Source organism: Oncorhynchus gorbuscha, linkage group LG19 (assembly GCF_021184085.1).
Source record: "Oncorhynchus gorbuscha isolate QuinsamMale2020 ecotype Even-year linkage group LG19, OgorEven_v1.0, whole genome shotgun sequence".
Lineage (NCBI taxonomy): Eukaryota > Metazoa > Chordata > Actinopteri > Salmoniformes > Salmonidae > Oncorhynchus > Oncorhynchus gorbuscha.
Genome location: NC_060191.1, coordinates 58877036 through 58903514, shown reverse-complemented (window position 1 = coordinate 58903514; position 26479 = coordinate 58877036). Strand labels below are relative to the sequence as shown.

The following is a 26479-nucleotide window of genomic DNA, read 5'->3' as shown; positions in this document are numbered from 1 at the left end:
AGGGCAGATTCTATCTCTGTCCTTCTGTTTTTTCAGCTCTCCTTACAGCAGGGCCAAGGTAGGGCAGCTTCTATCTCTGTCCTTCTGTTTCTACATCTCTCCTCACAGCAGGGCCAAGGTAGGGCAGCTTCTATCTCTGTCCTTCTGTTTCTACATCTCTCCTCAAAGCAGGGCCATGATAGGGCAGCTTCTATCTCTGTCCTGTTTCTACATCTCTCCTTCACAGCAGGGCCAAGGTAGGGCAGCTTCTATCTCTGTCCTGTTTCTACATCTCTCCTCACAGCAGTGCCAAGGTAGGGCAGCTTCTATCTCTGTACTTCTGTTTCTACATCTCTCCTTCACAGCAGGGCCAAGGTAGGGCAGCTTCTATCTCTGTCCTTCTGTTTCTACATCTCTCCTTCACAGCAGGGCCAAGGTAGGGCAGCTTCTATCTCTGTCCTTCTGTTTCTACATCTCTCCTTCACAGCAGGGCCAAGGTAGGGCAGCTTCTATCTCTGTCCTTCTGTTTTTTCATCTCTCCTCACAGCAGGGCCAAGGTAGGGCAGCTTCTATCTCTGTACTTCTGTTTCTACATCTCCTTCACAGCAGGGCCAAGGTAGGGCAGCTTCTATCTCTGTCCTTCTGTTTCTACATCTCTCTTCCAGCAGGGCCAAGGTAGGGCAGATTCTATCTCTGTCCTTCTGTTTTTTCAGCTCTCCTTACAGCAGGGCCAAGGTAGGGCAGCTTCTATCTCTGTCCTTCTGTTTCTACATCTCTCCTTCACAGCAGGGCCAAGGTAGGGCAGATTCTATCTCTGTCCTTCTGTTTTTTCAGCTCTCCTTACAGCAGGGCCAAGGTAGGGCAGCTTCTATCTCTGTACTTCTGTTTCTACATCTCTCCTTCACAGCAGGGCCAAGGTAGGGCAGCTTCTATCTCTGTCCTTCTGTTTCTACATCTCTCCTTCACAGCAGGGCCAAGGTAGGGCAGCTTATATCTCTGTCCTTCTGTTTCTACATCTCTCCTTCACAGCAGGGCCAAGGTAGGGCAGATTCTATCTCTGTCCTTCTGTTTTTTCAGCTCTCCTTACAGCAGGGCCAAGGTAGGGCAGCTTCTATCTCTGTTCTTCTGTTTCTACATCTCTCCTCACAGCAGGGCCAAGGTAGGGCAGCTTCTATCTCTGTCCTTCTGTTTCTACATCTCTCCTTCACAGCAGGGCCAAGGTAGGACAGCTTCTATCTCTGTCCTTCTGTTTTTACAGCTCTCCTTACAGCAGGGCCAAGGTAGGGCAGCTTCTATCTCTGTCCTTCTGTTTCTACATCTCTCCTCACAGCAGGGCCACGGTAGGGCAGCTTCTATCTCTGTCCTTCTGTTTCTACATCTCTCCTCACAGCAGGGCCAACGTAGGGCAGCTTCTATCTCTGTGCTGTTTCTACATCTCTCCTCACAGCAGGGCCAAGGTAGGGCAGCTTCTATCTCTGTACTTCTGTTTCTACATCTCTCCTCACAGCAGGGCCAAGGTAGGGCAGCTTCTATCTTTGTCCTTCTGTTTCTACATCTCTCCTCACAGCAGGGCCAAGGTAGGGCAGCTTCTATCTCTGTCCTTCTGTTTCTACATCTCTCCTCACAGCAGGGCCAAGGTAGGGCAGCTTCTATCTCTGTCTCTCTATTTATTAATCTCTCCTCACAGCAGGGCCAACGTAGGGCAGCTTCTATCTCTGTCCTTCTGTTTCTACATCTCTCCTCACAGCAGGGCCAAGGTAGGGCAGCTTCTATCTCTGTCTCTCTATTTATTCATCTCTCCTCACAGCAGGGCCAAGGTAGGGCAGCTTCTATCTCTGTCTCTCTATTTATTCATCTCTCCTCACAGCAGGGCCAACGTAGGGCAGCTTCTATCTCTGTCTCTCTATTTATTCATCTCTCCTCACAGCAGGGCCAACGTAGGGCAGCTTCTATTTCTGTCCTTCTGTTTCTACATCTCTCCTTCACAGCAGGGCCAAGGTAGGGCAGCTTCTATCTCTGTCCTTCTGTTTCTACATCTCTCCTCAAAGCAGGGCCAAGGTAGGGCAGCTTCTATCTCTGTCCTTCTGTTTCTACATCTCTCCTTCACAGCAGGGCCAAGGTAGGGCAGCTTCTATCTCTGTCCTTCTGTTTCTACATCTCTCCTTCACAGCAGGGCCAAGGTAGGGCAGCTTCTATCTCTGTCCTTCTGTTTCTACATCTCTCCTTCACAGCAGGGCCAAGGTAGGGCAGATTCTATCTCTGTCCTTCTGTTTCTACATCTCTCCTTCACAGCAGGGCCAAGGTAGGGCAGATTCTATCTCTGTCCTTCTGTTTTTTCAGCTCTCCTTACAGCAGGGCCAAGGTAGGGCAGCTTCTATCTCTGTCCTTCTGTTTCTACATCTCTCCTCACAGCAGGGCCAAGGTAGGGCAGCTTCTATCTCTGTCCTTCTGTTTCTACATCTCTCCTTCACAGCAGGGCCAAGGTAGGTCAGCTTCTATCTCTGTCCTTCTGTTTCTACATCTCTCCTCACAGCAGGGCCAAGGTAGGGCAGCTTCTATCTCTGTCTTCTGTTTATACATCTCTCCTCACAGCAGGGCCAAGGTAGGGCAGCTTCTATCTCTGTCCTTCTGTTTCTACATCTCTCCTCACAGCAGGGCCAAGGTAGGGCAGCTTCTATCTCTGTCTTCTGTTTATTCATCTCTCCTCACAGCAGGGCCAAGGTAGGGCAGCTTCTATCTCTGTCTTCTGTTTATTCATCTCTCCTCACAGCAGGGCCAAGGTAGGGCAGCTTCTATCTCTGTCTCTCTATTTATTCATCCCTCCTCACAGCAGGGCCAAGGTAGGGCAGCTTCTATTTCTGTCCTTCTGTTTCTACATCTCTCCTTCACAGCAGGGCCAAGGTAGGGCAGCTTCTATCTCTGTCCTTCTGTTTCTACATCTCTCCTCACAGCAGGGCCAAGGTAGGGCAGCTTCTATCTCTGTCCTTCTGTTTCTACATCTCTCCTTCACAGCAGGGCCAAGGTAGGGCAGCTTCTATCTCTGTCCTTCTGTTTCTACATCTCTCCTTCACAGCAGGGCCAAGTAGGGCAGCTTCTATCTCTGTCCTTCTGTTTTTACAGCTCTCCTTACAGCAGGGCCAAGGTAGGGCAGCTTCTATCTCTGTCCTTCTGTTTCTACATCTCTCCTCACAGCAGGGCCAAGGTAGGGCAGCTTCTATCTCTGTCCTTCTGTTTCTACATCTCTCCTTCACAGCAGGGCCAAGGTAGGGCAGCTTCTATCTCTGTCCTTCTGTTTTTACAGCTCTCCTTACAGCAGGGCCAAGGTAGGGCAGCTTCTATCTCTGTCCTTCTGTTTCTACATCTCTCCTCACAGCAGGGCCACGGTAGGGCAGCTTATATCTCTGTCCTTCTGTTTCTACATCTCTCCTTCACAGCAGGGCCAAGGTAGGGCAGCTTCTATCTCTGTCCTTCTGTTTCTAAATCTCTCCTTCACAGCAGGGCCAAGGTAGGGCAGCTTCTATCTCTGTCCTTCTGTTTCTACATCTCTCCTCACAGCAGGGCCAAGGTAGGACAGCTTCTATCTCTGTCCTTCTGTTTCTACATCTCTCCTTCACAGCAGGGCCAAGGTAGGGCAGCTTCTATCTCTGTCCTTCTGTTTCTACATCTCTCCTTCACAGCAGGGCCAAGGTAGGGCAGCTTCTATCTCTGTCCTTCTGTTTCTACATCTCTCCTCACAGCAGGGCCAAGGTAGGGCAGCTTCTATCTCTGTCCTTCTGTTTCTACATCTCTCCTCACAGCAGGGCCAAGGTAGGGCAGCTTCTATCTCTGTCCTTCTGTTTCTACATCTCTCCTCACAGCAGGGCCAAGGTAGGGCAGCTTCTATCTCTGTCCTTCTGTTTCTACATCTCTCCTTCACAGCAGGGCCAAGGTAGGGCAGCTTCTATCTCTGTCCTTCTGTTTCTACATCTCTCCTTCACAGCAGGGCCAAGGTAGGGCAGCTTCTATCTCTGTCCTTCTGTTTCTACATCTCTCCTCACAGCAGGGCCAAGGTAGGGCAGCTTCTATCTCTGTCCTTCTGTTTCTACATCTCTCCTCACAGCAGGGCCAAGGTAGGGCAGCTTCTATCTCTGTCCTTCTGTTTCTACATCTCTCCTTCACAGCAGGGCCAAGGTAGGGCAGCTTCTATCTCTGTCCTTCTGTTTCTACATCTCTCCTCACAGCAGGGCCAAGGTAGGGCAGCTTCTATCTCTGTCCTTCTGTTTCTACATCTCTCCTCACAGCAGGGCCAAGGTAGGGCAGCTTCTATCTCTGTCCTTCTGTTTCTACATCTCTCCTCACAGCAGGGCCAAGGTAGGGCAGCTTCTATCTCTGTCTCTCTATTTATTCATCTCTCCTCACAGCAGGGCCAAGGTAGGGCAGCTTCTATCTCTGTCTCTCTATTTTTCATCTCTCCTCACAGCAGGGCCAAGGTAGGGCAGCTTCTATCTCTGTCTCTCTATTTATTCATCTCTCCTCACAGCAGGGCCAACGTAGGGCAGCTTCTATTTCTGTCCTTCTGTTTCTACATCTCTCCTTCACAGCAGGGCCAAGGTAGGGCAGCTTCTATCTCTGTCCTTCTGTTTCTACATCTCTCCTCAAAGCAGGGCCAAGGTAGGGCAGCTTCTATCTCTGTCCTTCTGTTTCTACATCTCTCCTTCACAGCAGGGCCAAGGTAGGGCAGCTTCTATCTCTGTCCTTCTGTTTCTACATCTCTCCTTCACAGCAGGGCCAAGGTAGGGCAGCTTCTATCTCTGTCCTTCTGTTTCTACATCTCTCCTTCACAGCAGGGCCAAGGTAGGGCAGCTTCTATCTCTGTCCTTCTGTTTCTACATCTCTCCTTCACAGCAGGGCCAAGGTAGGGCAGATTCTATCTCTGTCCTTCTGTTTTTTCAGCTCTCCTTACAGCAGGGCCAAGGTAGGGCAGCTTCTATCTCTGTCCTTCTGTTTCTACATCTCTCCTCACAGCAGGGCCAAGGTAGGGCAGCTTCTATCTCTGTCCTTCTGTTTCTACATCTCTCCTTCACAGCAGGGCCAAGGTAGGTCAGCTTCTATCTCTGTCCTTCTGTTTCTACATCTCTCCTCACAGCAGGGCCAAGGTAGGGCAGCTTCTATCTCTGTCTCTCTATTTATACATCTCTCCTCACAGCAGGGCCAAGGTAGGACAGCTTCTATCTCTGTCCTTCTGTTTCTACATCTCTCCTCACAGCAGGGCCAAGGTAGGGCAGCTTCTATCTCTGTCTCTCTATTTATTCATCTCTCCTCACAGCAGGGCCAAGGTAGGGCAGCTTCTATCTCTGTCTCTCTATTTATTCATCTCTCCTCACAGCAGGGCCAACGTAGGGCAGCTTCTATCTCTGTCTCTCTATTTATTCATCCCTCCTCACAGCAGGGCCAACGTAGGGCAGCTTCTATTTCTGTCCTTCTGTTTCTACATCTCTCCTTCACAGCAGGGCCAAGGTAGGGCAGCTTCTATCTCTGTCCTTCTGTTTCTACATCTCTCCTCAAAGCAGGGCCAAGGTAGGGCAGCTTCTATCTCTGTCCTTCTGTTTCTACATCTCTCCTTCACAGCAGGGCCAAGGTAGGGCAGCTTATATCTCTGTCCTTCTGTTTCTACATCTCTCCTTCACAGCAGGGCCAAGATAGGGCAGCTTCTATCTCTGTCCTTCTGTTTTTACAGCTCTCCTTACAGCAGGGCCAAGGTAGGGCGGCTTCTATCTCTGTCCTTCTGTTTCTACATCTCTCCTCACAGCAGGGCCAAGGTAGGGCAGCTTCTATCTCTGTCCTTCTGTTTCTACATCTCTCCTTCACAGCAGGGCCAAGGTAGGACAGCTTCTATCTCTGTCCTTCTGTTTTTACAGCTCTCCTTACAGCAGGGCCAAGGTAGGGCAGCTTCTATCTCTGTCCTTCTGTTTCTACATCTCTCCTCACAGCAGGGCCACGGTAGGGCAGCTTATATCTCTGTCCTTCTGTTTCTACATCTCTCCTTCACAGCAGGGCCAAGGTAGGGCAGCTTCTATCTCTGTCCTTCTGTTTCTACATCTCTCCTTCACAGCAGGGCCAAGGTAGGGCAGCTTCTATCTCTGTCCTTCTGTTTCTACATCTCTCCTCACAGCAGGGCCAAGGTAGGGCAGCTTCTATCTCTGTCCTTCTGTTTCTACATCTCTCCTTCACAGCAGGGCCAAGGTAGGGCAGCTTCTATCTCTGTCCTTCTGTTTCTACATCTCTCCTTCACAGCAGGGCCAAGGTAGGGCAGCTTCTATCTCTGTCCTTCTGTTTCTACATCTCTCCTCACAGCAGGGCCAAGGTAGGGCAGCTTCTATCTCTGTCCTTCTGTTTCTACATCTCTCCTCACAGCAGGGCCATGGTAGGGCAGCTTCTATCTCTGTCTTCTGTTTCTACATCTCTCCTTCACAGCAGGGCCTAGGGCAGCTTTATCTCTGTCCTTCTGTTTCTACATCTCTCCTCACAGCAGGGCCAAGGTAGGGCAGCTTCTATCTCTGTCCTTCTGTTTCTACATCTCTCCTTCACAGCAGGGCCAAGGTAGGGCAGCTTCTATCTCTGTCCTTCTGTTTCTACATCTCTCCTTCACAGCAGGGCCAAGGTAGGGCAGCTTCTATCTCTGTCCTTCTGTTTCTACATCTCTCCTCACAGCAGGGCCAAGGTAGGGCAGCTTCTATCTCTGTCCTTCTGTTTCTACATCTCTCCTTCACAGCAGGGCCAAGGTAGGGCAGCTTCTATCTCTGTCCTTCTGTTTCTACATCTCTCCTTCACAGCAGGGCCAAGGTAGGGCAGCTTCTATCTCTGTCCTTCTGTTTCTACATCTCTCCTTCACAGCAGGGCCAAGGTAGGGCAGCTTCTATCTCTGTCCTTCTGTTTCTACATCTCTCCTCACAGCAGGGCCAAGGTAGGGCAGCTTCTATCTCTGTCCTTCTGTTTCTACATCTCTCCTTCACAGCAGGGCCAAGGTAGGGCAGCTTCTATCTCTGTCCTTCTGTTTCTACATCTCTCCTTCACAGCAGGGCCAAGGTAGGGCAGCTTCTATCTCTGTCATCTCTCTGTTTCTATCTCTGTCCTTCTGTTTCTCATCTCCTCACAGCAGGGCCAAGGTAGGGCAGCTTCTATCTCTGTCCTTCTGTTTCTACATCTCTCCTCACAGCAGGGCCAAGGTAGGGCAGCTTCTATCTCTGTCCTTCTGTTTCTACATCTCTCCTTCACAGCAGGGCCAAGGTAGGTCAGCTTCTATCTCTGTCCTTCTGTTTCTACATCTCTCCTCACAGCAGGGCCAAGGTAGGGCAGCTTCTATCTCTGTCTTCTGTTTATACATCTCTCCTCACAGCAGGGCCAAGGTAGGGCAGCTTCTATCTCTGTCCTTCTGTTTCTACATCTCTCCTTCACAGCAGGGCCAAGGTAGGGCAGCTTCTATCTCTGTCTCTCTATTTATTCATCTCTCCTCACAGCAGGGCCAAGGTAGGGCAGCTTCTATCTCTGTCTCTCTATTTATTCATCTCTCCTCACAGCAGGGCCAACGTAGGGCAGCTTCTATCTCTGTCTCTCTATTTATTCATCCCTCCTCACAGCAGGGCCAAGGTAGGACAGCTTCTATCTCTGTCCTTCTGTTTCTACATCTCTCCTTCACAGCAGGGCCAAGGTAGGGCAGCTTCTATCTCTGTCCTTCTGTTTCTACATCTCTCCTTCACAGCAGGGCCAAGGTAGGGCAGCTTCTATCTCTGTCCTTCTGTTTCTACATCTCTCCTCACAGCAGGGCCAAGGTAGGGCAGCTTCTATCTCTGTCCTTCTGTTTCTACATCTCTCCTCAAAGCAGGGCCATGATAGGGCAGCTTCTATCTCTGTCCTGTTTCTACATCTCTCCTTCACAGCAGGGCCAAGGTAGGGCAGCTTCTATCTCTGTCCTTCTGTTTCTACATCTCTCCTCACAGCAGGGCCACGGTAGGGCAGCTTATATCTCTGTCCTTCTGTTTCTACATCTCTCCTTCACAGCAGGGCCAAGGTAGGGCAGCTTCTATCTCTGTCCTTCTGTTTCTAAATCTCTCCTTCACAGCAGGGCCAAGGTAGGGCAGCTTCTATCTCTGTCCTTCTGTTTCTACATCTCTCCTCACAGCAGGGCCAAGGTAGGACAGCTTCTATCTCTGTCCTTCTGTTTCTACATCTCTCCTTCACAGCAGGGCCAAGGTAGGACAGCTTCTATCTCTGTCCTTCTGTTTCTACATCTCTCCTTCACAGCAGGGCCAAGGTAGGGCAGCTTCTATCTCTGTCCTTCTGTTTCTACATCTCTCCTTCACAGCAGGGCCAAGGTAGGGCAGCTTCTATCTCTGTCCTTCTGTTTCTACATCTCTCCTCACAGCAGGGCCAAGGTAGGGCAGCTTCTATCTCTGTCCTTCTGTTTCTACATCTCTCCTTCACAGCAGGGCCAAGGTAGGGCAGCTTCTATCTCTGTCCTTCTGTTTCTACATCTCTCCTTCACAGCAGGGCCAAGGTAGGGCAGCTTCTATCTCTGTCCTTCTGTTTCTACATCTCTCCTCACAGCAGGGCCAAGGTAGGGCAGCTTCTATCTCTGTCCTTCTGTTTCTACATCTCTCCTCACAGCAGGGCCAAGGTAGGGCAGCTTCTATCTCTGTCCTTCTGTTTCTACATCTCTCCTTCACAGCAGGGCCAAGGTAGGTCAGCTTCTATCTCTGTCCTTCTGTTTCTACATCTCTCCTCACAGCAGGGCCAAGGTAGGGCAGCTTCTATCTCTGTCTCTCTATTTATACATCTCTCCTCACAGCAGGGCCAAGGTAGGACAGCTTCTATCTCTGTCCTTCTGTTTCTACATCTCTCCTCACAGCAGGGCCAAGGTAGGGCAGCTTCTATCTCTGTCTCTCTATTTATTCATCTCTCCTCACAGCAGGGCCAAGGTAGGGCAGCTTCTATCTCTGTCTCTCTATTTATTCATCTCTCCTCACAGCAGGGCCAACGTAGGGCAGCTTCTATCTCTGTCTCTCTATTTATTCATCCCTCCTCACAGCAGGGCCAACGTAGGGCAGCTTCTATTTCTGTCCTTCTGTTTCTACATCTCTCCTTCACAGCAGGGCCAAGGTAGGGCAGCTTCTATCTCTGTCCTTCTGTTTCTACATCTCTCCTCAAAGCAGGGCCAAGGTAGGGCAGCTTCTATCTCTGTTCTTCTGTTTCTACATCTCTCCTTCACAGCAGGGCCAAGGTAGGGCAGCTTATATCTCTGTCCTTCTGTTTCTACATCTCTCCTCACAGCAGGGCCAAGGTAGGGCAGCTTCTATCTCTGTCTCTCTATTTATTCATCTCTCCTCACAGCAGGGCCAACGTAGGGCAGCTTCTATCTCTGTCCTTCTGTTTCTACATCTCTCCTCACAGCAGGGCCAAGGTAGGGCAGCTTCTATCTCTGTCTCTCTATTTATTCATCTCTCCTCACAGCAGGGCCAAGGTAGGGCAGCTTCTATCTCTGTCTCTCTATTTATTCATCTCTCCTCACAGCAGGGCCAACGTAGGGCAGCTTCTATCTCTGTCTCTCTATTTATTCATCTCTCCTCACAGCAGGGCCAACGTAGGGCAGCTTCTATCTCTGTCCTTCTGTTTCTACATCTCTCCTTCACAGCAGGGCCAAGATAGGGCAGCTTCTATCTCTGTCCTTCTGTTTTTACAGCTCTCCTTACAGCAGGGCCAAGGTAGGGCGGCTTCTATCTCTGTCCTTCTGTTTCTACATCTCTCCTCACAGCAGGGCCAAGGTAGGGCAGCTTCTATCTCTGTCCTTCTGTTTCTACATCTCTCCTTCACAGCAGGGCCAAGGTAGGACAGCTTCTATCTCTGTCCTTCTGTTTTTACAGCTCTCCTACAGCAGGGCCAAGGTAGGGCAGCTTCTATCTCTGTCCTTCTGTTTCCATCTCTCCTCACAGCAGGGCCAAGGTAGGACAGCTTCTATCTCTGTCCTTCTGTTTCTACATCTCTCCTTCACAGCAGGGCCAAGGTAGGACAGCTTCTATCTCTGTTCTTCTGTTTCTACATCTCTCCTTCACAGCAGGGCCAAGGTAGGGCAGCTTCTATCTCTGTCCTTCTGTTTCTACATCTCTCCTTCACAGCAGGGCCAAGGTAGGGCAGCTTCTATCTCTGTCCTTCTGTTTCTACATCTCTCCTCACAGCAGGGCCAAGGTAGGGCAGCTTCTATCTCTGTCCTTCTGTTTCTACATCTCTCCTCAAAGCAGGGCCATGATAGGGCAGCTTCTATCTCTGTCCTGTTTCTACATCTCTCCTTCACAGCAGGGCCAAGGTAGGGCAGCTTCTATCTCTGTCCTTCTGTTTCTACATCTCTCCTCACAGCAGGGCCAAGGTAGGGCAGCTTCTATCTCTGTCTCTCTATTTATTCATCTCTCCTCACAGCAGGGCCAAGGTAGGGCAGCTTCTATCTCTGTCTCTCTATTTATTAATCTCTCCTCACAGCAGGGCCAACGTAGGGTGGCTTCTATCTCTGTCTCTCTATTTATTCATCTCTCCTCACAGCAGGGCCAACGTAGGGCAGCTTCTATCTCTGTCCTTCTGTTTCTACATCTCTCCTCACAGCAGGGCAGCTTCTATCTCTGTCTCTCTATTTATTCATCTCTCCTCACAGCAGGGCCAACGTAGGGCGGCTTCTATCTCTGTCTCTCTAGTTATTCATCTCTCCTCACAGCAGGGCCAACGTAGGGCAGCTTCTATCTCTGTCTCTCTATTTATTCATCTCTCCTCACAGCAGGGCCAACGTAGGGCAGCTTCTATCTCTGTCTCTCTATTTATTCATCTCTCCTCACAGCAGGGCCAAGTAGGGCAGCTTCTATCTCTGTCTCTCTATTTATTCATCTCTCCTCACAGCAAGGCCAACGTAGGGCAGCTTCTATCTCTGTCCTTCTGTTTCTACATCTCTCCTCACAGCAGGGCCAACGTAGGGCAGCTTCTATCTCTGTCTCTCTATTTATTCATCTCTCCTCACAGCAGGGCCAACGTAGGGCAGCTTCTATCTCTGTCTCTCTATTTATTCATCTCTCCTCACAGCAAGGCCAACGTAGGGCAGCTTCTATCTCTGTCCTTCTGTTTCTACATCTCTCCTCACAGCAGGGCCAACGTAGGGCAGCTTCTATCTCTGTCCTTCTGTTTCTACATCTCTCCTCACAGCAGGGCCAACGTAGGGCAGCTTCTATCTCTGTCTCTCTATTTATTCATCTCTCCTCACAGCAGGGCCAACGTAGGGCAGCTTCTATCTCTGTCCTTCTGTTTCTACATCTCTCCTCACAGCAGGGCCAACGTAGGGCAGCTTCTATCTCTGTCCTTCTATTTATTCATCTCTCCTCACAGCAGGGCCAACGTAGGGCAGCTTCTATCTCTGTCTTCTATTTATTCATCTCTCCTCACAGCAGGGCCAACGTAGGGCAGCTTCTATCTCTGTCTCTCTATTTATTCATCTCTCCTCACAGCAGGGCCAACGTAGGGCAGCTTCTATCTCTGTCTCTCTATTTATTCATCTCTCCTCACAGCAGGGCCAACGTAGGGCAGCTTCTATCTCTGTCTCTCTATTTATTCATCTCTCCTCACAGCAGGGCCAACGTAGGGCAGCTTCTATCTCTGTCTCTCTATTTATTCATCTCTCCTCACAGCAGGGCCAACGTAGGGCAGCTTCTATCTCTGTCCTTCTGTTTCTACATCTCTCCTCACAGCAGGGCCAACGTAGGGCAGCTTCTATCTCTGTCTCTCTATTTATTCATCTCTCCTCACAGCAGGGCCAACGTAGGGCAGCTTCTATCTCTGTCTCTCTATTTATTCATCTCTCCTCACAGCAGGGCCAACGTAGGGCAGCTTCTATCTCTGTCTCTCTATTTATTCATCTCTCCTCACAGCAGGGCCAACGTAGGGCAGCTTCTATCTCTGTCCTTCTGTTTCTACATCTCTCCTCACAGCAGGGCCAACGTAGGGCAGCTTCTATCTCTGTCTCTCTATTTATTCATCTCTCCTCACAGCAGGGCCAACGTAGGGCAGCTTCTATCTCTGTCTCTCTATTTATTCATCTCTCCTCACAGCAGGGCCAACGTAGGGCAGCTTCTATCTCTGTCTCTCTATTTATTCATCTCTCCTCACAGCAGGGCCAACGTAGGGCAGCTTCTATCTCTGTCTCTCTATTTATTCATCTCTCCTCACAGCAGGGCCAACGTAGGGCGGCTTCTATCTCTGTCCCTCTGTCTCTGACTGTCTCTCTTTCTTTGTTACTTTCTGTAATTGTTTGGTGAAGTAGATTTGAAAATGTCTCTCTCTCTCTCCATCGTCACACCTTAACCCTCTCTTTTCTAGTCTGCCTCTATATATTGTCTTCTTCATTCTAGGGGATGTGGTTTCCAATGGCATCTCTAACCCCTCTGACCTTTCTCTTTATTTAAGCTCTTCATCCTCTATTCCTCCTTCTGTCTCACCCCTCTCTCCCCCTCTGTTGTGTTCAATGCCAACCTAGCCTCAACCCCAGAACCTAGCCATAGGCACTTTATGTTGGAATTTCCTACATATGACAGCTAAACCATCCTTTCAGTTTCAGATCTATGAAAAGTGCCTAGGGGCAGGAGCAGGGGGGCGAAGGGTCTATTTGGCATTGGGTGTTACACAATATAGCTTTCTCTCTGGCCCACTCCCAATGGAACCTTTTGACAACTGACCTCTAACCTCCAACCCATATTATCTTCCCACAGGTACAGGAGCTGGTAGAGGACATAAAGCACTCATTGGACCTCCGGCTGCAAGAGCTGGACTGGATGGATGAGGTGACCAAGGAGGCAGCCAGGGCCAAGGTCAGGATTCCACACTACCTTATATATAACCAAAAATATACTGTAGGCCTGCTGTATTACCATTTAGGATGAAAGCAGGGGTTATTTTATTCTGGATCAGTCTAATACTGTTTATTAAATCCCTATCTGAGAATGTTGTCTAATACTGGTTTATTAAATCCCTATCTGAGAATGTTGTCTAATACTGTTTATTAAATCCCTATCTGAGAATGTTGTCTAATACTGGTTTATTAAATCCCTATCTGAGAATGTTGTCTAATACTGGTTTATTAAATCCCTATCTGAGAATGTTGTCTAATACTGTTTATTAAATCCCTATCTGAGAATGTTGTCTAATACTGGTTTATTAAATCCCTATCTGAGAATGTTGTCTAATACTGGTTTATTAAATCCCTATCTGAGAATGTTGTCTAATACTGGTTTATTAAATCCCTATCTGAGAATGTTGTCTAATACTGTTTATTAAATCCCTATCTGAGAATGTTGTCTAATACTGTTTATTAAATCCCTATCTGAGAATGTTGTCTAATACTGTTTATTAAATCCCTATCTGAGAATGTTGTCTAATACTGGTTTATTAAATCCCTATCTGAGAATGTTGTCTAATACTGGTTTATTAAATCCCTATCTGAGAATGTTGTCTAATACTGGTTTATTAAATCCCTATCTGAGAATGTTGTCTAATACTGGTTTATTAAATCCCTATCTGAGAATGTTGTCTAATACTGGTTTTTATTAAATCCCTATCTGAGAATGTTGTCTAATACTGGTTTATTAAATCCCTATCTGAGAATGTTGTCTAATACTGGTTTATTAAATCCCTATCTGAGAATGTTGTCTAATACTGGTTTATTAAATCCCTATCTGAGAATGTTGTCTAATACTGGTTTATTAAATCCCTATCTGAGAATGTTGTCTAATACTGGTTTATTAAATCCCTATCTGAGAATGTTGTCTAATACTGGTTTATTAAATCCCTATCTGAGAATGTTGTCTAATACTGGTTTATTAAATCCCTATCTGAGAATGTTGTCTAATACTGGTTTATTAAATCCCTATCTGAGAATGTTGTCTAATACTGGTTTATTAAATCCCTATCTGAGAATGTTGTCTAATACTGGTTTATTAAATCCCTATCTGAGAATGTTGTCTAATACTGGTTTAATAAAACCCTATCTGAGAATGTTGTCTAATAATGGTTTATTAAATCCCTATCTGAGAATGTTGTCTAATAATGGTTTATTAAATCCCTATCTGAGAATGTTGTCTAATACTGGTTTATTAAATCCCTATCTGAGAATGTTGTCTAATACTGGTTTAATAAATCCCTATCTGAGAATGTTGTCTAATAATGGTTTATTAAATCCCTATCTGAGAATGTTGTCTAATAATTTCAGAATATAAAGTCTTGATCCTTTTAGAGCACGTGCTGAAACAAACCGGTCTCCAGTATAATCCCGTTATAACAGTCTGCTCATGTGTGTGTGGTCTATGAAGGATAAGGCAGCTAAATATTTGCAGTCTATTTTTCACTCCCCCTCTTCTCTTTCACTCTCTCTTTCTCTCCCCTCTTTTTTCTCTGACCCTTTTCTCCCTTCCCTCTCTCAGCTGCAGCATATGATGGTGATGACAGGCTATCCAGACTTCCTCCTCAAACCAGAGCTCATAGACCAGGAGTACGGGGTGAGACAACTTTTACTTTTGTGAAATGGCAAATAGAAATCAAACTGAAATAGAGGAAGGCCAAAACTAAAAACAAACCATTGTAAAATAGATTGTGTCTGTAAAATGTGTATAGTATGTAAGTAGGAAGTAGAAGCCTAAGTGTTATTGTTTAATAGTTTACTCCAGTTGGGGGAGGGGTGGTAGGGTTTGGGGAATAATAAAGGAAGGCATATTCTAAAAATATGTGTATATGTATGTATGTGTGTATATGTATGCATGTTTATATATATATGTATGTATGTGTGTATATGTATGCATGTTTATATATATGTATGTATATGTATGTATGTGTGTATATGTATGCATGTTTTTATATATATATATATATGTATGTAGGTTTGTGTATGTATGTATATACAGTACTGTGCCAAAGTTTTAGGCAGGTGTGAAAAAATGCTGAGAAAGAATGCTTTAAAAAACATAAATGTTAATAGTTTATATTTATCAATTAACAAAATGCAAAGTGAGCTAACAGAAGAAAAATCTACATCAAATCCATACTTGGTGTGACCACCCTTTGCCTTCATAACAACATCAATTCGTCTATATACACTTGCACACAATTTTTGAAGGAACTCCGCAGGTAGGTTGGCCCAAACATCTTGGAGAACTAACCACATTTCCTCTGTGGACTTAGGCAGCCTCAGGTGCTTCTCTCTCTTCATGTATCCCAGACAGACTCGATGATGTTGAGATCAGGGCTCTGTGGGGGCCATACCATCACTTCCAGGACTACTTGTTCTTCTTTACGCTGAAGATAGTTCTTAATAACTTTCGCTGTATGTTTGGGGTCATTGTCATGCTGCAGAATAAATTAGGGGCCAATCAGATGCCTCCCTGATGGTATTGCATGATGGATAAGTATCTGCCTGTACTTCTCAGCATTGAGGAGACCATTCATTCTGACCAAATCCCCAACTCCATTTGCAGAAATGCAGCCCCAAACTTGTACGGAACTTCCACTATGCTTCACTGTTGCCTGCAGACACTCATTTGTGTATCCCTCTCCAGCCCTTTGGCGAACAAACTGCCTTCTGCTACAGCCGAATATTTCACATTTTGACTCATCAGTCCGATGCACCTGCTGCCATTTTCTGCACCCCAGTTCCTGTGTTTTCATGCATAGTTGAGTCACTTGGCCTTGTTTCCACGTCGGAGGTAAGGCTTTTTGGCCGCAAGACTTCCATGAAGGCCACTTCTGACCAGACTTCTCTGGACAGTAGATGGGTGTACCAGGGTCCCACTGTTTTCTGCCAATTCTGAGCTGATGGCACTGCTGGACATCTCCCGATTGCAAAGGAAAGTAAGCACGATGTGTCTTTCATCTGCTGCAGTAAGTTTCCTTGGCCGACCACTGTGTCTACGGTCCTCAACGTTGCCCGTTTCTTTGTGCTTCTTCAAAAGAGCCTGGACAGCACATCTGGAACCCCTGTCTGCCTTGACATTTCTGCCTGGGAGAGACCTTGCTGATGCAGTAGAACTACCTTGTGTCTTGTTGCTGTGCTCAGTCTTGCCAAGGTGTATGACTTTTGACAGTAAACAGTCTTCAGCAACCTCACCTTGTTAGCTGAGTTTGGCTGTTCCTCACCCAGTTTTATAACTCCTACACAGCTGTTTCTGTTTAAGTTAATGATTGTTTCAACCTACATATTGAATTGATGATCATTAGCACCTGTTTGGTATAATTGTTTAATCATACACCTGACTATATGCCTACAAATCCCTGACTTTGTGCAAGTGTACCTACAATAATTTATGCTGTTTTGAAGGCAAACGGTGGTCACACCAAATATGGATTTAGATTTTTCTTCTGTTCACTCACTTTGCATTTACTCAATTGATAAATATAATCTATTAACATGTCTATTTTTGAAAGCATTCTTACTTTACAGCATGTTCACACCTGCCTAAAACTTTTGCACAGTACTGTATATAAATATATATTTATCCCCAAAATATATGGGGGACTGGAAATGATGTAGACAATTACATTGATGGAAGTGGCAATCTATCCGCAATATTAAAGCTGATCCACCCCCTAAAAAGAACATTAAAAAATGTCAAACTTTTACTCCCTCACAGACATACTCTCTCTCCCCCTATTGCTCTTATTGACTCTCTCTCCATCCCTGTTATTTGTTATCCAGTTTGATGTGGATGAAAATACCTATTTCAAAAACATCCTCAACAGCATCAAGTTCAACATCAAGATGTCTGTCAAGAAGATCCACAAGCAGGTGGACAAGACTGCGTGAGTGATGCTTTCAACTGCTCCAGATGTTCAATGTCACAATAACACAACTAAACACAACTACACACAGATTCAAAATGATATGCACCTCTTGACACAAAACATGACATTTTATGACAAGAGTAATAGAAGTGATTGAAGATACCATAAGCTTGTCTTTTGTGTGACTGTTTAAAATGTGCTCCTAGGACAGAACTCAAAACGGATTTTGTGTCCAAACAAGCTGAAGCCCTCCACCCTGTACTGCCAAATCATGTCTTCCTCCTTTATCACAAATACACTCCTTTCATGATTCTTATCTCCCTCTGCAGAGAACATGTCCTCGTGCCTCCATCCGTGTCCCCATCTCTCCGCTGCCGTAGGGCCATTTGTCTTTCCCACCAGAACAGGGGCATCTCTGAATTTCAAAGTTATTCATTTGGGAAATTTCCACAAATCAATGTGTCTGGATTTAAAAAGATTATGATGGACTGTTTTCTTGTGCAGACAGGAACTCTCAATATTGGACAAAATATTGAATGATTTCACCTTAAAATATCTCAGGTTTTGAGATAAATTGCCTGTGACACTTGAGAAGGGTCTGTGTCTCTTGTTGTTTGAAGATGTTTAGTGAATGTAGGATTAATAAACCCCTGATTGGCTGTTTCCCTCTCAGGTGGCTCCTTCCCCCTCAGGCCCTCAATGCCTACTATCTCCCAAACAAGAATCAAATGGGTGAGTCAGTGTGTGATCCCAATGCACAGCAATGCTCTCAGTATATTCAAGATAACACACTCCCTCTTCTTCTTTCTGGTCCATCCATGTGATGAGGCACCCACACGCCCTAACCCACGTATTCTGCATTCACTTACTTACACCGGCCCCCCTCACTTTCCTCTGCCCCACACACACTTTGTCATCTCCCCTCACTTGTCCACCAATGTTGGCCTCTATTGGTGTCTGCGTCTGCCTCGTGGATCAAATTTACCTCACAGAAAAATCAATGGTGAGTTACAGAGCAGGCAGCAGAGGACAGAGAGAGCCAGACAAACACAGCCATCAGCCACAAGAGCTCATTTTTTACCCTACCTCTCTCCCTCCCTCCCTTTCTCTCCCTCTATCTACCCGACTCTTTATCTTCTGCTCTCATCTCTTTCTTTACTTGTAGTATTTCCCGCTGGAATCCTTCAGCCCACGCTGTACGACCCCGAGTTTCCACAGTGAGTACAACTGAACATTTCAAAGTCATTCAACTAATCAACTGCTAATCAAGACATCGATTGGTTGTTTCAAGTGTGTTAGTTAGTAGCCTACTACGCTGGAATAAAAGTCTGCACCCGCTGTACTGTAGTTGTCCAGGACAATCCCTATACACCATTACTTTCCCCTTACATTACCTTTCGTATTCTACCTCCAAACCATTCTCCTCTCCCTTAATGATCAGAACACAATCACAGCTATACTGCAACCCTGAACGCCCACAGCACGGTATTATTTATTCACATACTTATTCCATTAGAAGTGATCACTACCACTCCACATAAACGACCGCTGCATCCACCCATGCATACTGATGAATGGAATATGATATTAGATGTGTGTGCGTGATCGTGGTAGCTTTCCCTGGAGTTATTACTGCAGTAGCCCTAACCTGCCATGAAGACTGAGGCTAGTCCAGCGCTGCTATCAGGCCCCAGGTAATGAAGCCTCACTCAGCCAGTTAGTTTATTCAGGTTTGGAGGGCAACTCTCAGCAGGGTATCGACGTCCTGTCAGAAAGTCATTTTCAGACTTGGTCATGTGGATAGCCGCAGGCCTCTGGCAGTCCCTGCATCGCATCAGTCTCCATCTGCATGGTCTGCCAGACTACACCCACCCAGGTCAAGGAGAGGTGGCCAGAACTCTCCCTCTATTCAGTTATTAACAGAGTTAGGTATGATTTCAATGGGTCAGATTATGATTCATGTAACATTATACTGTCCCCTTCAGGACAGGGGTTAGAACTGCAGGCTGATCAAAAGTTTCAGTTTGTGTTATTATAAATACATTAAGCTGTTGTCCTCATGTGCTAAGTGATTAGTAGCTCATCCCCTCTCTCCCTTATCCCTCTAGATCTCTGAACTATGGAGGAATAGGAGCCATCATTGGTCATGAGCTGACACATGGATATGATGACTGGGGTGAGAGAACGCTTCTTTGTCTTACCCGTGTCCTAGAAAAATGTTAAATCCAATGGGGCATGACCAGTGATAGCCTAACAGTAGTAAAACTGTAATGTCAGTGTAATATCAGTTCTGAATAAGGGGTTCATGTCTTTTGTCCACATTGGTCATCCTAACTCAAGCCTCTTGCCCCCCATCTAAGTGGGTCGTCACTATCAGACCATGCTGCAAGGTATGGAAGTCCCGCCTCCCCTTAACCCAACCAATGAAATCAGTCAAATGACTTAAGAGAGTAAAAGGTTATAGCCAACAACTGTACCTTGCAGCATGGCTGAATAGTGACCACCATGCTAAATAATGTAATCTTTCTCTTAGGGGGCCAGTATGATCGCTATGGCAACCTGAAGCAGTGGTGGACGGAGGAGTCATACAAGAAGTTTCAGAAGAAAGCAGAGTGCATCGTCAAACTCTACGACAACTTCACGGTCTACAACCAGCGGGTGGGTGCATAGCATACCTTGTTACACTGCTTACTAGACACTCACACACACCTGTAATGGGAGTTGCAATGGTATCTTTCCCCTGTGTGTCTGTAGGTGAATGGCCGTCTGACTCTGGGGGAGAATATAGCAGATATGGGAGGCCTTAAACTGTCTTACTTTGTGAGTGAAATCATCCAATAGGCTGTGCTAGCTGTCAATCAATATTGATTACCATCTGTCAGGGCTCTATTCAATCAGCATCACGGAAGATCAGATTTACAGCGTGATTTACATTTTAAAGAAATGTTCCTGCTCTAGCGAAGACTGCATTCACGGTAAACGATGCATGTCGGCTAGATCGGAAATGACCTTAACATTTATATATTACATTTATATAGCAGAATCCTCTTCAGTGTTACAGATTAAATAGAGCCCTCAATCACTATCTCTGTGGACTAATGACAAGCTACAGTATGTTTGTAAGCCCAGGTCTCAAATCTCATATATCGCTCTCTCCATCCATCTCTCCAATCCTCTGTTACACTCTCTCCCACTCTCCAGGCATATCAGAAGTGGATCAGAGAACATGGTCCAGAAAGACCTCTCCCTGGACTCAAATACACACATGAACAACTACTCTTCATCGCCTTCGCACAGGTACACAAACAACTATGTACAGACTGTTGTTAGTCTTGGGAATCTTTTTATTTTTAGTTGTAGTAAAGATGATATTTTTATGGTCTTTACTGCTGTCTCCTCTCTCCTATTAGAACTGGTGTATGAAGAGACGGTCTCAGTCCATATACCTGCAGCTACTGACTGACAAGCACGCACCAGAACATTACAGGTACATACACTTCCTCACTTCCCTGATGTGCATCAGCCTATCACAGGCCATACCTAATATGACTCCCCTCTCCGATTGGACCGTTCTCTCTCTATCCCCTCTACCTCTGCAGGGTGATTGGCAGCGTGTCCCAGTTTGATGAGTTTGCCCGAGTGTTCCACTGTCCAAAGGGTTCCCCCATGCACCCTGTCGACAAATGTTCTGTATGGTGACTCCTCAACACTGACCTCTGAACTTCACCACCCACCAACAACTAGAACTTACCTGTGACCTGAACTAAACTCTTCTAACCAACCTATCAGACATTATGTTCAGTTTCACTTTTACTTCCATCTCAATCCTGGGACTACCTTTTCCTATTATCACAGAATTTGCAAGCAAATAATGTCATCACCACCAGGCAAAACCATGATCACTTCACTGTCTACTCATGTAGACATCCAGTGCTTGACTTGGGCAGGAGCTCCCCAGAGCAGAGTACCGGCACCTCAAATTTTCTACTGCTTGAGCTCCTGATTCTCTTATAGAATATTAGCTCAAAGTATTGTGGAGCTCTTACACCAACATGAGTACCTGCACCTATTTGAGTACCTGTACCTATTTAAAAGTCAAACACTCATTTAAGCATATCATTTAATTATATATTTGTAGTATACATCTATTTTTTACAACAGATGGGATTACCTTTTTGGTTTTGAGTTGTGTGATGTTAATTCATTATAATTATTTGAATCACTTTTGACAGTAGTCAAGTGTTATTAAATCAATTTAATGCAACAGGTTCAGAGTTGGTGTTATCAAGAAGTTTGTGTAGAAGGGATTGGGAATAGGGATTGTACTGCCTGAATGACAGTGGCCAGTATGGACTGTACTCACGGGGATCAGTGTGTTGCCAATGTTTTTGTGAGTCTTTTCTATGAGGTAAATAGTGGACACCGTGCTGCCATGCTGCCCTCAAGTGGCTGAACAAAGAAGTGGTCTCCACTGTGGAGTCCTTGTTCGTCTTGACTGTTGTTTCTTGTCTGGCCTTGGCCTTGTGGACATCATTGGAATGGTGTTACTGTGAGTATGTGTGTGTTTGTACGGTTTTGAAGGTCCCTTTTCTAATGAGAGTGGAATCCATAGTGACCTTTTGCTCAGGATTTGTAGCTAAGTGTGTGTCCAGCGGCCAATGTGCCAAAGAATAGTGATGGAACATCATGGATTAGTCCGTCTAAACCCTTAACCCCTCTACTCCTACCTTAGTGTACATCATGGTGAACTATGCTTCTCGATGCACCGGATACTCCAAACTCCTCACAAGCCCATGTCTCACTGTCACACCCTAGAGTATAGATTCTTTATCAAGAAGACTGTGTTTCTAAGATGAAAACATGGTCCTGTTGAACAACTTCATCTATCCTATTGGACAACTTCAACTGAGAGTCATTTCGATTTGACATTATGGACTCGGAGCCCTTCCTATTGGATTATGTTAACTCCGGGGCCTTCCTTGATACAGCACATACTCTCGCTGATGAACTCTGATGAATGCCCCTGGCCTGGTCTGCATAGCCAAGAAGCTTTCAAAGGAAGGATCAATACGACTGATATTCCACGGTCATAACAAATCATCTTCATGCTGTACACACAAACTGTGACTCCAGTCAAGACAGAGAAAAAAAAGAAAACACATTTGTACAGTGATATAAAAAATATATTATAATTTTGTATAAAGAATCTAAAATTAAGGACAATCTATGTATAAGTTATAATTGTACAGTTCTTTTTCTGAAAACAGCATGTTCAAAACCAGCTTTACAGTTAAGACTGAGATAAAAAGATGACATCACACACAGTTCTCAGCATTCAGCTGCCATGTCATATATGTGGCTGCTGTCTCATATATTTGGCTGCTGTCTCATATATGTGGCTGCTATCTCATATATGTGGCTGCTGTCTCATATATGTGGCTGCTGTCTCATATATGTGGCTGCTGTCTCATATATGTGGCTGCTGTCTCATATATGTGGCTGCTATCTCATATATGTGGCTGCTGTCTCATATATGTGGCTGCTGTCTCATATATGTGGCTGCTGTCTCATATATGTGGCTGCTATCTCATATATGTGGCTGCTGTCTCATATATGTGGCTGCTGTCTCATATATGTGGCTGCTGTCTCATATATGTGGCTGCTGTCTCATATATGTGGCTGCTGTCTCATATATGTGGCTGCTGTCTCATATATGTGGCTGCTGTCTCATATATATATATATATATGTGGCTACTGTCTCATATATATATATGTGGCTGCTATCTCATATATGTGGCTGCTGTCTCATATATGTGGCTGCTGTCTCATATATGTGGCTGCTATCTCATATATGTGGCTGCTGTCTCATATATGTGGCTGCTGTCTCATATATGTGGCTGCTGTCTCATATATGTGGCTGCTATCTCATATATGTGGCTGCTGTCTCATATATGTGGCTGCTGTCTCATATATGTGGCTGCTGTCTCATATATGTGGCTGCTGTCTCATATATGTGGCTGCTGTCTCATATATGTGGCTGCTGTCTCATATATGTGGCTGCTGTCTCATATATATATATGTGGCTACTGTCTCATATATATATATATGTGGCTGCTATCTCATATATGTGGCTGCTGTCTCATATATGTGGCTGCTGTCTCATATATGTGGCTGCTGTCTCATATATGTGGCTGCTGTCTCATATATGTGGCTGCTGTCTCATATATGTGGCTGCTGTCTCATATATGTGGCTGCTGTCTCATATATGTGGCTGCTGTCTCATATATGTGGCTGCTGTCTCATATATGTGGCTGCTGTCTCATATATATATATGTGGCTGCTGTCTCATATATATATATATGTGGCTGCTGTCTCATATATGTGGCTGCTGTCTCATATATGTGGCTGCTGTCTCATATATGTGGCTGCTGTCTCATATATGTGGCTGCTGTCTCATATATGTGGCTGCTGTCTCATATATGTGGCTGCTGTCTCATATATATATATGTGGCTACTGTCTCATATATATATATGTGGCTGCTATCTCATATATGTGGCTGCTGTCTCATATATGTGGCTGCTGTCTCATATATGTGGCTGCTGTCTCATATATGTGGCTGCTGTCTCATATATGTGGCTGCTGTCTCATATATGTGGCTGCTGTCTCATATATGTGGCTGCTGTCTCATATATGTGGCTGCTGTCTCATATATGTGGCTGCTGTCTCATATATGTGGCTGCTGTCTCATATATATATATGTGGCTGCTGTCTCATATATATATATATGTGGCTGCTGTCTCATATATGTGGCTGTCTCATATATGTGGCTGCTGTCTCATATATGTGGCTGCTGTCTCATATATGTGGCTGCTGTCTCATATATGTGGCTGCTGTCTCATATATGTGGCTGCTGTCTCATATATGTGGCTGCTGTCTCATATATGTGGCTGCTGTCTCATATATATATGTGGCTGCTGTCTCATATATGTGACTGCTGTCTCATATATGTGGCTGCTGTCTCATATATGTGGCTGCTGTCTCATATATGTGGCTGCTGTCTCATATATGTGGCTGCTATCTCATATATGTGGCTGCTATCTCATATATGTGGCTGCTGTCTCATATATGTGGCTGCTATCTCATATATGTGGCTGCTATCTCATATATGTGGCTGCTATCTCATATATGTGGCTGCTGTCTCATATATGTGGCTGCTATCTCATATATGTGGCTGCTATCTCATATATGTGGCTGCTGTCTCATATATGTGGCTGCTATCTCATATATGTGGCTGCTCGTGCTCGCTCATATTTCTTGGTGTTCAATGTTTTAAATAAATAAATGGGATCACTGTGAGGGGCTGGTTTCTCCATGTAACTTGGTCCAGTAGTTGTGTTTGTGTGTCTTGCACATCTTGTTGTGTGTGTAAATGTGTTAGCGTATATGTCCCACCAGGTTTGTATCCACTTGCGATGCAAGCCAGCTTGCTCTTGGTCTCCCAGCATTGCATGGTGGATCTCCATCTCTCCCACTCTGGTGGTTCTGGAGGCCTGCTATCACACAGAGTCTGGAACATGACAAGAATAAAATAGAGAACTTACGTGTCTACGTCCGGAACCGCTCTCATCACCTGTTCAGATACACATCCCCGTAGCCGCTGGGTAACTGTCTGTAAGACAACACCGCTCTCATCCCCTGTTCAGATACACATCCCCATAGCCGCTGGGTAACTGTCTGTAAGACAACACCGCTCTCATCCCCTGTTCAGATACACATCCCCATAGCCGCTGGGTAACTGTCTGTAAGACAACACCTCTCTCATCCTGTTCCCATAGCCGCTGGGTAAATGTCTGTAAGACAACACCACTCTCATCCCCTGTTCAGATACACATCCCCGTAGCCGCTGGGTAACTGTCTGTAATACAACACCGCTCTCATCCCCTGTTCAGATACACATCCCCATAGCCACTGGGTAACTGTCTGTAAGACAACACCGCTCTCATCCCCTGTTCAGATACACATCCCCATAGCCACTGGGTAACTGTCTGTAAGACAACAGCACTCTCATCCTGTTCCCATAGCCGCTGGGTAACTGTCTGTAAGACAACACCTCTCTCATCCCCTGTTCAGATACACATCCCCATAGCCACTGGGTAACTGTCTGTAAGACAACACCGCTCTCATCCCCTGTTCAGATACACATCCCCATAGCCGCTGGGTAACTGTCTGTAAGACAACACCACTCTCATCCCCTGTTCAGATACACATCCCCATAGCCGCTGGGTAACTGTCTGTAAGACAACACCACTCTCATCCCCTGTTCAGATACACATCCCCATAGCCGCTGGGTAACTGTCTGTAAGACAACACCACTCTCATCCTGTTCCCATAGCCGCTGGGTAACTGTCTGTAAGACAACACCACTCTCATCCTGTTCCCATAGCCGCTGGGTAACTGTCTGTAAGACAACACCACTCTCATCCCCTGTTCAGATACACATCCCCATAGCCGCTGGGTAACTGTCTGTAAGACAACACCACTCTCATCCTGTTCCCATAGCCGCTGGGTAACTGTCTGTAAGACAACACCACTCTCATCCTGTTCCCATAGCCGCTGGGTAACTGTCTGTAAGACAACACCACTCTCATCCTGTTCCCATAGCCGCTGGGTAACTGTCTGTAAGACAACACCACTCTCATCCTGTTCCCATAGCCGCTGGGTAACTGTCTGTAAGACAACACCACTCTCATCCTGTTCCCATAGCCGCTGGGTAACTGTCTGTAAGACAACACCACTCTCATCCCCTTTTCAGATACACATCCCCATAGCCACTGGGTAACTGTCTGTAAGACAACACCTCTCTCATCCTGTTCAGATACACATCCCCGTAGCCGCTGGGTAACTGTCTGTAAGACAACACCACTCTCATCCTGTTCAGATACACATCCCCATAGCCGCTGGGTAACTGTCTGTAAGACAACACCGCTCTCATCCCCTGTTCAGATACACATCCCCATAGCCGCTGGGTAACTGTCTGTAAGACAACACCTCTCTCATCCTGTTCCCATAGCCGCTGGGTAAATGTCTGTAAGACAACACCACTCTCATCCCCTGTTCAGATACACATCCCCATAGCCGCTGGGTAACTGTCTGTAAGACAACACCACTCTCATCCTGTTCCCATAGCCGCTGGGTAACTGTCTGTAAGACAACACCACTCTCATCCTGTTCCCATAGCCGCTGGGTAACTGTCTGTAAGACAACACCACTCTCATCCCTGTTCAGATACACATCCCCATAGCCGCTGGGTAACTGTCTGTAAGACAACACCACTCTCATCCTGTTCCCATAGCCGCTGGGTAACTGTCTGTAAGACAACACCACTCTCATCCTGTTCCCATAGCCGCTGGGTAACTGTCTGTAAGACAACACCACTCTCATCCTGTTCCCATAGCCGCTGGGTAACTGTCTGTAAGACAACACCACTCTCATCCTGTTCCCATAGCCGCTGGGTAACTGTCTGTAAGACAACACCACTCTCATCCTGTTCCCATAGCCGCTGGGTAACTGTCTGTAAGACAACACCACTCTCATCCCCTTTTCAGATACACATCCCCATAGCCACTGGGTAACTGTCTGTAAGACAACACCTCTCTCATCCTGTTCAGATAC

The 26479-nt window shown here is 46.0% G+C and overlaps 1 protein-coding gene across 4 annotated transcripts in view; it reads left to right on the top strand.

The window, feature by feature from the left end:
* Positions 1–22868, top strand: part of LOC124006380 (endothelin-converting enzyme-like 1) — a 60125-nt gene extending 37257 nt beyond the window's left edge. For 3 of the 4 annotated variants that reach the window (XM_046316368.1, XM_046316367.1, XM_046316365.1), the window contains exons 8-18: positions 12750–12848; positions 14457–14531; positions 16721–16824; positions 17480–17538; positions 17972–18023; positions 18915–18982; positions 19340–19464; positions 19561–19626; positions 20008–20103; positions 20217–20293; positions 20406–22868. In XM_046316368.1, the coding sequence (XP_046172324.1) occupies positions 12750–12848; positions 14457–14531; positions 16721–16824; positions 17480–17538; positions 17972–18023; positions 18915–18982; positions 19340–19464; positions 19561–19626; positions 20008–20103; positions 20217–20293; positions 20406–20505 (921 nt within the window). In that variant the 3' untranslated portion in view covers positions 20506–22868. The remainder of the gene's footprint in view (positions 1–12749; positions 12849–14456; positions 14532–16720; positions 16825–17479; positions 17539–17971; positions 18024–18914; positions 18983–19339; positions 19465–19560; positions 19627–20007; positions 20104–20216; positions 20294–20405) is intronic. The other variant, XR_006833770.1, reaches the window with a different exon arrangement.
* The last annotated feature ends 3611 nt before the right edge of the window (positions 22869–26479 follow it).